Genomic DNA, 12,253 nt, shown 5'->3' with positions numbered 1-12,253 from the left:
CTTCTGGTTGATGCCATCTGTCTTGTTTCAAATGGTTTCAAGCCCAGGCTCCTGAACTTGTCAATGAAAACAACTTTTCCTCAAAGTTTGAGTATACTTGATAAGTTAGGTAGAGACAATGATGAAGTGAAGGCTCTTTTTGAGCAGTACCTGGCGAGGTTATTTAAGGAAACAACCCCTACTAAGAGAACTGCCAAGATGAAGTCTGTATTATGTAAAGGTTCTTTTTGCTGTGTATGTAAATGATGACATACAGGTCAGTTAAATGAAAGACTTTCTAGCCAACCAGAAAACTATAGCTGAAATAATTAAAAATATTTTAGTGAGAAAGTCATTGTCCATTTCTGTAATAGGCAAGAGAAGGTGCAGGTTGCTTTTTTACATTGTCATGAAGGCTAATTGCCCCCTTTCAGAAATTGCCAACACGAAGACTGAAAGAGGTATGCCTGCTCTATGATCAGTTTATCCTCAATGTAGTTTATGTCAGTCAGAATGACCTAGATACAAAACTGTCAATACCAATGTGTTTTGCTGTGTTAGTTGTGCCCCGTTCTCCTCTGCCAAAGTTTCAGCTTGCTCTGAAAGCAAGAATCAGACATGATGTCATATAAATGTGTTGTATCAAACAAGGATCAAAGAAATGCATTTAAGGGAATAGGTAATACTGGATCTTTTGCAACAAAGAAGGTGGTAAAGCCTTTGTGAAAACAATTAATGCAATATTTCAAGCACTGATTCTATTTGGGATGTCCAAAAATATACCTGGTGTCATCTTTTATCTGCTGTAGAAAATGGTACACCTCTTGCATAAAAGAGTTAATACATGCATCTTAGCATTGAAGGAAATGTGCTGGATAGTTTCTGCTATATTTGGGAAGAAAGGTAAAACTACACTAATTCAAGGGACAGTGTAAACAAATATTGCATGAGCTTATTGCATGGCACTCGTCTGGAGAAGTTCAAGGAAACCAACACCCTTCCACCAGTAGCAACTGAGTACAGTTGGCAGATAATCAACTGGTTTCAATATATTGCACTTTGGAGGTTCTACAAGAAATGTGGTGGGCAGGGGGAGAGTTATTTGCAGAACTAGTTGCAGCCGAAATTCACATGGCTGTAAGTGTGATGACCTGGGCTGCAATGACTTGTGTCAATGCAAAAACAGTGGTTATAATAGCAGCTTCAGCTTCCTGCTTGATCTGGATTCATATTCAGACTAATATTTGGTAATTCAGGATTCTTGTACAGTGTTCAGAATAAATATAAAGTACAGCACTATTTGAGGATTATGAGCTGTTCCTTGTCCATATGGATTTTCCACATTTAGAAAAAAGTGAAATCCATTGTTTTCTTATGTCATCCTTGTTCCTTTAAATGGGAGTTTGCCTGATTTTGCATACACCGACAATCTGTTTTATACTTTGTCAACAACTCAAAGTCAAACTAGACTTAGCAGAGAGTCCTGAAACCGCAAAAGTAAGAAATAAAGGTTGACCAAAAGTTATAAAGTACTGAACTGCCCATATTACCATACGTAACAGTTAAAATGAACCTCATTGTTAGCTGCAGGATATGAACTGGTAGAATGTACAAAGTACATTACATGCATATGCACTAGTGTCAAGATGCATATGTCCCCTCACCCATTTAAAGATTTAAATTTTGAAGACTCAGGGGAGGAGACTGAAAGCTGAAGAGCAGCTACTTTAGAGCACATGTACACATTAACAAATTTCTTAAAATGCACCCCAAATGACAAAATACAGGGACAATAGCTTACAAAGGACAGATATTGAAAACAGGGACTGTCCTTGGTAAATAAGGCCCACTGGAGCATATGAACACATTATATCTAGTACATATATAAAGGTATGGTAGCATTACTTTATCATTTTAATTTCAGATTTTGAAAATACTGCAACAAAATGCTTTTAAGGGTTTGGCTAAACAGAAAAAAATGGTTAAAATTACTGAGATAAAGCAAGCAGGCTTACTTCTAATGATTTAAGGAAGGGCAACGACTCAATAAAATTTTCATACATTCTTCTCTTTTTGGCATTGTTTTTTACAATGATCCTTCGAAATGTTGCTCTGTCCTATAAAAAGAAAAAAATATGAAACTATTAAAATTCAAGAGCTATAAAATGAATGAAGGGCTCAATTTGTATAACAATTGGCTAGATAGAAAATGTTATATGCTTTCATATTATTAATAATGTTCACTGTAATTCAGAGATCAAGGAACCAACTTGATCTCTAGAATGCATTATTTTAAAACTGAAGTCAGCAATATAAAACAACCTATAGATTCAGATTCCATATAGCCCTCTCTGGCTACAACCACTGAACACAATTTACCTCATACTAAGGACAATGCTCTCATCTATCTATTATATTAATTCTCCTGGGTGTGCCTTGGAATGTGCGTCCCAGAGCCCAGCTGAGTGGCTGGGCGGTGGACGCGCCTGATTGGCTGAGGCACACCCAGGAGGATTGGTTGCCATGGTGGCAGCCCAGCCGTGGAGGCCAGGGGTGGCAGGCCTGGCCCGGCCGCGGAGGCAAGGCCCCAGAGTGGGGAAAGAAAGGGGGGGCAGAAGTGGCAGTGGGAAGGAGAGGTGGCTGGGCCTGGAAGCAGAGACTGAGGGGGGAGAGGTAACTGCTGGCCCCAAAGAGTGCACAGATGCTCTGTGCGGGGTCGGCTAGTTGATTTTAATGCATCTGGCTGACTTCTGGCCATCTTGGACCTTCATAAAAGATAGTTTATATGTGTTTTTAAACATATTGTTACTTGCCTTGCAAAATTAGGATATGGGAGGGAATAAGAGTAATAAGCTTACCAAGCCCCACACAGAACCAGAAGAGGTAGCAATGATCGTAGCTGCCCTGGGTGTATTGTACATTAAAGCCAATTCACCAAAGCTCCCACGGTTGTCATAGGTCCCCACACACCTTCCAACACCATCACATTTCACATAGATGTCATAAGTCCCTCTGTAAAATACATGAAGTGAAGAAAGACTGGGTAAACCATCTTTTGAAAGATGAAATGTTCAGAAGCTTAACACTGAATATGTTTTATAACACGAATTAAAAATTCATTCCACACAAGCCGACAAATAATAATAAAGCCAACCTTTCCAAACAGGCTGAAACATTTACCACTTTTGCAATATTTACCTTTTTATCCTCAAACATTCTTGCTTAGTTTTGTTTCTACTATGCAATGCATAACTCCAGCAGAAATGTCAACATGTGCAAGCTCATCCACAGCAAAGCACGGATTTAAATCTATGCCCTGAGTTTATTCTCTACCATCTACCATACTACACTGACTAAAGCCATTCCAAGTGGTTCATGCACCGATGCATGTTCATGGGGTTTGTGTGTCTGTGTGTCCATTACTAGACACAATCTTTTGAAATGAATGAATCAAGAGCTCAATGGCACCCTCAATTCAAAGGATTGTGTCCACTACCTCCTTCATAGAAAATATCTGTTTCGCATTGGATTTCTGCCATACACATGTGTACATAATACCAATAGTGTAGATTCTCTCCATTGTAAGGCTGCAACCTCTCAATCCTCCACCCCATTACTTCTATACATAACTTACCGATCAATTACATAGAAGTTGTCACCATCATCACCTTGATCAATGACATGCTCCCCTCCTTCAACCTGTTTTTCAAACATGGCATCCAGTACTTGAGACATCTGTTCCTGTTAAATTAAGAATACAAAAGTTATTTCCTATATTTTTTAAGTGTTGCTCAAACTACTAAGGGCTGATTTACATGACCATTGGTTTGGCTTTTATTGTTATTTTTTAAACTAGGCTAACTTTTTATGGTCAAACTAGTCTCTACAGAAAAAGAGAAAGGAAGCACCACGGAGACTGGAAAACAAAAAAGAGAATGAACTAGTACAATAAGTGTCCCTGAAGGTGGTGATACACATTGGGAATCTTCCAATAAATAGTTTCACTGTGACATAATTTTGAGGCTTTTCCTTTATTATTTGACTTGCAATCAAGTCCAAGTCAGTATAAAGTAAGCAGCTATATATGCAGACTGTGCTTTTTTTGTTAGGTTCTTAGATCAATTGTAGATATACAGAAGAAACTACTAGGGTGTGCAATTCGGGTTTTCGGGTGATTCGGCTCGGACCCGAACCGAATCACCCCTGTTCTGTTTTGTGCCCGAATCTGGGTCACCCGAATCACCCTTGATTCGGTTTGGATTCGGATTTAATCCGAATCGATTCGGGGGGTAAAAAGGGGCCCAGGGGCAAAATTTTGGGGTGGGGTGGTAGTGCCCAATGGGTAGAGTCTACCACCCCAATTTCAGGGGGATTGGGGAAAATCCTGATTTTTGGCAATTTTTTAAAGTTTTAGTGACTTTGGGGCAGTTTGGGGGCATAGCATGGGATATGGGCAAAAGGAGTGGGGTGGGGTGGTAGTGCCTAATGGGTGCAGGCTACCACCCCAATTTCAGGGGGATTGGGCAAAGGGCTGATTTTTGGTAAATTTCTGAAATTTTCATGTCTTTGGGGCAGATTGGGGCATATTGGGGCAGAAAGTGGGGCCTGGGGCAGAATAGTGGGGTGGGGTGGTAGTGCCTAATGGGTGGAGGCTACCACCCCAATTTCAGGGGGTTTGGACAAAGGGGTGATTTTTTGAGAATTTTTGAAATTTTAGTGACTTTGGGGCAGTTTGGGGGCAGAAAGTGGATCTGCCCCAAAATAGTGGGGTGGGGTGGTAGTGCCTAATGGGTGGAGGCTACCACCCCAATTTCAGGGGGATTGGGCAGCGGGCTGATTTTTTGAGAATTTTTGAAGTTTGGGTGTCTTTGGGGCAGATTGGGGGCAGAAAGTGGATCTGCCCCAAAGGAGTGGGGTGGGCTGGTAGATAGTGTCTAATAGGTGGAGGCTACCACCCATCCCCAATTTAAGAGTGATTGGGCAGGGGGTGAATTTTGGTGAATTTATTTTTATGAGGTTTGTCTTCATAAGGTGAAGTGTGCTAAATTGATTACTTCCTCATATTATTATCATATCATACCTCAGGTGTGAATTCTCATTCTGTCATAGCAAATGAGATTTTTTTCAATTAAACAACTCTCATGACCCCACTTTCACTTTTTCACACTTTCCTTTACTATGAATAATATGAATAATATTCTGAGCTTGAATTGGGGAAATCTGAGTGATTCAAACTCTAATCAAATTGCCCTTAGAATAAATTGATCCCGATTCAAGCTCAAATAGATTTGAGTGATTTAAGCACCATTTTGTCTCTCATTTTGCCTTACTGATTGGTTTTCTGGCACTGACTTCCAATTGGCTTGAGATCTCCTTGCTTCTTGGTTGGCTTGTTACTGTACAAATCAAGTGTTGTAATGGGCAGCTGTATTCCCATTGACTGGGGGGAAGCAGGAGGGGGGGGCAAAGACGGGATTTTCAAAATGTATTTAAGGGACTGCTTGGAAAGACAGAGAGTCATTTTGTGCCTCAGGACAGAAGAAGGACGAGAGAGAGACTGCAGAATCTCAGCAATGGTGGTGGCCTGTGGCTGGCTTATTGTGGGTTTTTTTGCCTATGGCTTATCTGTTTTTTCTTTCCTTAACCCAACTTCTTATTATATTTGTTAGTGGTTAGAGTGTTGGACTAGGACCGCGAAGACCCGAGTTCTAATCCCCATTCAACCACAAAACTTACTGGGTGACTCTGGGCCAGTCGCTTATCTCTCAGCCTAACCTACCTCACAGGGTTGTTGTGAGGATAAAAATAAGCATGTACACTGCTATGAGCTCCTCAGAGGAAAAGCAGGCTATGAATGTAAAATAAAATAAAATAATAATAAATAAATACTGCTTTGCATTTCCGCACTTATTTTAATTGTTTTCTTCTTACTTGTAGCCAGCCCCAGTGGCTTTAATAACTGGGGTGCTGTGCTGATTTCCCCCTCACCCCTTTTGCAACCCCAAACTGCACCTTTGCTGCTGCTGTGTGCCTACCTGGATTCATTGTTTGTTTTTGTAGGCTAGTATGTTGACTTCTGCCTGATGCTCAGCCTGCCAGGATCTCTCAGTCTCCCTTTTTATGGGGGGGGTTAGATTTTGGGGGTTGGGTGGGTGCCTACCCCCAGCTATGGAGTCCTGGTGCCTGCTCGGCCCAAGAGTGTCTGCAAGAGCAACACCTGGCAGACTCCAGCTAAAGACACCAGAAGCTCCCAACTGAAGAAGATGCCATAAAATGAGCGCCCCACTTTGCCATGCCTAGGACAGGGTATAAAACAGAGCTCTTTAAATAGGCCTAGTTTGGGGAAGGGAGGAAGTAGGACAAGAGGGGTGGATTTGAGTTAGAGGCCATAGTAATCCCCTGCCATTTGCCTTCCCTTCCCTACGACTTGCCCCATTGTTGCTCACTCCCCTCCAACCCCCAATAAAGCCTGCTTTATTTATTGGGGGGGGATTTATTCTTTCTAGCTTCTGTGTGTGAACTACAGTGCTATAGATTGCACTGTGTGTGGCACACACAGCATAAATAGACCACCCCTGACCCCGCATCCATTTTAAATACACACTTTAAAGGGGCTTCTCTCCCCCCCACTACACACACACACACACACACACACACCCCTTCAATTTTAAAAACCACAATATGTCTGGGAGGGTGCAAGGCAGAGCCAGGAGCAGATTGCCAGGCAGAGGGTGGCTGATGCTGCTGGTCATTGTGAGTGAAAGCAAGACGGGCCTACTCCCCAAGTCATCCCCACTGCTGTGGTGCCCATCTGCAGGAGCCTGATCATGCAGCGCAGCTGCCTGTGGCAGCTGAGGTAGAATTAGTGGGGAGGGCCTCCCTTGTCAGGGAAGAAGCTCTTCCTGTGGCAGTAGAGGAGGAGGTGTCATTGGCTGCTAGCCCAGCCAGATCATTCTCTCCATCCTCCCCAATCCCCATTGGCAGTGCAACACACACACACCCACCCCCATCTGAGATCGGAGCAGAAGGATGTACTTCCACTTCCTGGACCTTCCCAGCCCCGGACTGAGGACAGCAGTGGTGGCAGTACCTCCCCACCTGCCGAATGAACCAGCAGCCCTGGCAGTACCACCACAGTACTATTATCTATCTACCACCCAGCACACAAAAGAAATGGGGGTGATTTTTAAATAAATTTTAACCTCCCCCCCCCAAAAAAACCCCCAAAGATTCCTATGGTTTTTTTGGAGAAAGATTACCAAAAAAAATATTTATTTATTTATTTTATTTAATTTAATTTCCCACTCTTCCTCCGAGGATCTCAGAGCCATGTACCTACTTATTTTTATCCTCACAACAACCCTATGAGGTAGGTTAGGCTAAGAGATACATGACTGGCCTAAAGTCACCCAGTGAGTTTCATGCTTGTCTTCCCAATCCTAGTCCAACACTCTAACCCCTAAACTATGCTGGCTCTGCTTGCTCATTTCTTTTGTAGGTTGGGTGGTATGTTGCACCCATCATGCTCTACCACCCAACCCACTTTGGTGGCCCTTGGACTTACCCTTGGGGAACAATGGGGTGATTCAAGTTCCTCATTGTTCCCTATGGCCAAATCACTCAAATTGATATGAGGTTGATTAATCAAAACAGCCGGTGAGTATTTTGTGATTTGATTAGAGCTCAAATCCAATTGCAAAATATGATTATTAAGGGCACATCTCTAATACAAGCCTTGGTTAAAGCTAAACTTTGTTAGTACCAATGCAAGTGTCAGAATTAATCATGGTATATCATTACAAGGGAAGGGAGGGGGAAATTCACACTAGAGAGGGGTGAGGACTGCTCCTGATCACTTAACCACAGCTGACAAACAGTGTTGTGTCCAGATCACACCTCAGTCTTTGACTTGCTTTATAGGAACACACCTGAAATATTCTCTACCATCACTATACTTTTGAAAACAAAAACCTAAGCTAAGATTATGTAACATTTATAGGTCTCCTCTTTTTGACATATAGCACTCAATTTTTGTTTCCTAAATTATCAATTGTAACAATTCACAACTAGAAGGCTTTATTTTTAAAGAATGGACATCTAAAAACTATTTAAAATATCAATCTTCATCAATTTCACCACTTTGTTCTAAACGTTTATTTCCATTCTGCTCAAACCGCAACAATACATCCTGAGAAGCAATGCTATTGATGGTCAGGTTTTCTAATGCTCTAATACTAACATTTGCCAAAGCTTTCAGCACTCATTAAACCTTGTCTCCTTGAGATTTATCTATTTAAGCCAAATGAAAAGTACATCCATTCCCTTAGCTAAATTTCAAAACTAACATCAAAATTCACTTTTTAATGAAATAAAAAACAAGTAATGTTGTGGGAGCTTAAAATGTAGTAAAATTGTTCACTAAAGCTTTTATTCCAATACCACAGTAAATTTCAGATCCATGCAGTACACTATTCATACACTTAAATGTGGTTTTCAGCCAGTCAGTGGTCCATCGTGGTCCTTCTTGAGTGGACTGAATAAAGTTCCACCAATCACTGGATACTTCCCAGATACCCCACAAGGTACACTGAACCAAGGCTGGGAGCCCAAGACATTATATATTGCCCTTTTTATAAGGACTGCTTTACAAGATATATTTACCCACCTCTACTGCAGAGATTTCTGGATAGATGGGAGGGTTTCTATACCAATCTACTGCTCTCTAACATAATCAAACCACAATCTATAGAGTAGCTAAGTTTTGTGTAGAATTAAAGAAAACACAACAATTGGTTCAGTCATTATTTATTTGGTTGTAAACTTTTTTCTTTTTATTGTTCTTAACCTCTGTATTTGATATTTGATCAAAAAAGATTGTACATTATTATTGACATTATATATGAGTAGAGGGGAGAATGGCACAGAGAAACAGAACTTCATTCCTACTTCCAAGGTAGCAGCACTATGTACCTCCTATAACGTATGACACAAGGTAATTGTGCATCCAGACATATGCACAATGGCCCAATTAGCACTCTCTCCCCACTGCTGCCATATTTTATTTTATTTTATTTTATTTTATTTTATTTTATTTTATTTTGGCGGGGGGAGAAAAATCTTAAAGGTTGTGCCACCATTCATATGACCATACACCCACACCTTTTGTCACATGACAGAAGGATTGCAAAGGAAAAGAGAAGCATATGCCTGCTCCACCAGCAGTGAAAGGAACTTGAGGGGCCTAGCAACATATGAGCCATGACTAAAAAGAAAAGCAGTTTCTTGCAATAAGGCACTTAAGATAAAATACTTAATAATTACTCTCTCAATAAGATCATACTTAATTATTCATTAGTTTAGAGTTTGGAATTAAGAATGTAAGAACTGCAATGTTAGATCAGATACTTTGTCCTTTTAGCTTAACCTTCTGGTAGACTAGCCACGGAATTTTACAAACAAAACACACACACACACACACACCTCCACCCACATGCCAGATGTATCCACTTTTCTACAAGGACTGATTTTTCTATCCACTGTATTCATCCAATTTGGATGCTAGGTTGCCCTGCGTCAGGTTTTGCCATCAAATGTAGGCCAGTTAACTATATCCCTAAGAATTATGTCTCCAAGGGTTGTCCTATCAGAGTGGTACAGTGATAGGAAAGGCTGTGCTTGACAGATTTTTCTCTTCCCTGGATTTCTTAAAAGTACAGGAGCCCTCAAGGGGTTGACCCAGGCATCTTATGCCCCCTTGACCTTTTGCCCCCAAATCCTGGTATTTCCACTTCCCTCCTGACCACCTTGCTGCTGCTTAGCTTCCCTGTCTCCTGGGATCAATTCTCATTCCTCCAGACCTTGCCCACACAACTCCTTCTATATCTCCAGGCAATGTGAGGTTTAGTGCCAGCCAAACTAACCTTCCATTTTCTTCACAGACTGTTGTAGATCATCTGCAAACATTCTACCTTGCCAGTTTCACCCTCACAGCACTTTGTAAATACTTCCTCAGCTCAACGAAATTGTGCCAGAAGCTTTATCATTCCTGCTGCTACCACAAAATCCTTTAGCACATTTTCAGTATAAAGGATGCTTTGTTCCCATATTATGCAAATACACTGCACACTGAAGCAAAATAGTTCTGACTGATCCGGAAGTCACCATTTGTTTGCTTTCCAAGAAACATCTTATACAAAGCAGCATTGTTTGCTTGCTTGCTTCAAATTAAACAAGATTTGGTCTCAGCATGGAAGAAGGCAATTACCTTCAGCATTTTGTTTATAAAGAATTCATCTTCACACAAGCTAATTTCAAAATGCCATACAGTACTACATAAAAATGACTGCACATGCACACACACAATAATCTGAAGCTACATTCTGTGCACAGTTTTTCAAGCAAGAAGATAATGCAGAAAGTATTTTCTGTAAAACAGATGTGCTGTTAAATATCTTTGAATGGGTATATGGCCTAATGGTGATGCATCTTCAATGTCTGGTGGTCATAAACATTACAGGAGTATAATGAGTAAGAAGCCACTGTTACTAGCACCACCCACAAATTGTAACAGAACTCTGCCCTGTGCCAAATTTCCACAACAAATTGGTATCTGGTGTTGAGGCAGTCAGGAGCAATGCACAAGGTTGAGCATCTCCTGAACACACCACTCCTCAAACTCTGATAGCAATTTGACATTCTCATCTGCAAGAGAGGAAAAATATCTGTAGGTAGACAAAAAGGGGTTACTGGTCTCTCTACCAACTTAGGCAAGCAATAGCCACTTCTTACCGGATCTAGGTTCTTAAACAGAAGGATGTCTTTGCAAGCTTCTTGTAGTCTGTTTCTTTGATCATCTGTTTTGGGGTGAATAATCTGGAGAAAATCATTACAATTTATATTTTCTCTTTTCTTAGGGTAGTATTCAGAAAAGCATTAGCACAGAAGGACCCATTCACAAAAGGACAATGCAAATTAACACTACTGAGAAGTTTTACACACTAGCAAATTGGCTGACTTGGCTACAGTCACATAAATCATCTTGCTCTATTTGAAGTTATCCCAGATTATATTATGGTAAAATGACCCACAAATTACTTTGTTATGCCATAAATTGTTACATCAAGAAGTCTTTCACAATAATTTACACTTCAATATTGTAAATAGGGATAAACAGATGTCCTGCAAGTTGACTCTGCCTCATGTGCCACCACAGGTCTTCCAGTTCTACTTTAAAATTTCTAAAATAAATTTTGAAACTCAGCACATCTGCAATTAACCACAGATTTCTGCCTTATAGGCTACCAATGCACATGAGTGCATATGTAATTTATAGAAACAGTACAAAATGGATTCTTGATGCAATCGTATCAATACCACTTTGTTTTATTCAAGATGCATATGCACTCACGCATGAGTAGCCTATCCAACATAACACAAAAGTGCCCACATAAATCCAGTTTGCATCACTGTATCTCCTTAGGATGAATATCTCCTTAGGATGGGCAAAAGTTGGACAGGGGCAATTTCCCAGACAGTATGGAAAATGGAAATGATCTTGGTCACGATTAGAGTGTAAAATGTCCCCATTATAGTGAAAAAAGCACAGTTTTCTTCTTGACTGAGAGCACTCCAGTCTCTCCCATCCTTTTGGTGAAGTCAAGTCTAAAGGAATACCATATTCAAAATGATCTCCTTGAGTGGGATGGTTCTGAAAAGTTTGAATAGAGGACTGGTGAGGATTTCGAGTACCAATAATAAGTCCCATATAAGGTATCTATGTACAGTGGGTAGGCAGACTTGCCTCTGAAGCATGTTGTGAGCTAAGTTCTAGACTAAGTTCTAGATAAAAAGACAAGTGTCAGGGACTTTGCTTATACCAATGCTTGAAAAGTTTCCACATCGGCTTCAATATCTTTGTGGTAGACAGGTGGCATTATGAAAACATGGTCTGTACTACCCCTTCTGTGAGACCAGAGTAGAGAAGCTGTAGCCACTCAGTCTCCAGCTGTGTAGCTGGAGTTATACAGGAACCAAGGGAGAATAGCTCCCTGTGTTAAAGCTTTCTCTAGCAACAAACATCCCAGCCAGACTCCACAGGAATGAGCATCCAACCTGAGTAGGCTGGGTGGGAGTTCTCTTAGATGTATTCTAATAATAACTCAAATAAGATGGATTGAGTCACTACTACAGAGAAGCAGAGGTTCACCTCTGGAGGAGTCTCTAGATCAGAGGTCTTAAATTAGTGGTACCTGACTCAGGGGGGTACTGCTGCTGC

The 12,253-nt window shown here is 40.9% G+C and overlaps 1 protein-coding gene across 3 annotated transcripts in view; it reads right to left on the bottom strand.

Annotated features, from left to right (window-relative positions):
• The window catches only part of PRKAR2B (protein kinase cAMP-dependent type II regulatory subunit beta), an 89,955-nt gene that overhangs the window by 17,321 nt on the left and 60,381 nt on the right, over positions 1-12,253 (bottom strand). For all 3 annotated transcript variants that reach the window (XM_053255362.1, XM_053255361.1, XM_053255360.1), the window contains 4 exons: positions 10,768-10,851; positions 3,614-3,720; positions 2,838-2,991; positions 1,995-2,096 (listed from right to left, as the gene is read on the bottom strand). In XM_053255362.1, coding sequence (XP_053111337.1) covers positions 1,995-2,096; positions 2,838-2,991; positions 3,614-3,720; positions 10,768-10,851 — 447 coding nt within the window. The remainder of the gene's footprint in view (positions 1-1,994; positions 2,097-2,837; positions 2,992-3,613; positions 3,721-10,767; positions 10,852-12,253) is intronic.

Source organism: Hemicordylus capensis, chromosome 5 (genome assembly GCF_027244095.1).
Source record: "Hemicordylus capensis ecotype Gifberg chromosome 5, rHemCap1.1.pri, whole genome shotgun sequence".
Classification (NCBI taxonomy): domain Eukaryota; kingdom Metazoa; phylum Chordata; class Lepidosauria; order Squamata; family Cordylidae; genus Hemicordylus; species Hemicordylus capensis.
The sequence above is the reverse complement of the archived record's forward strand: the minus strand, read 5'-3'. Positions and strand labels throughout refer to the sequence as shown.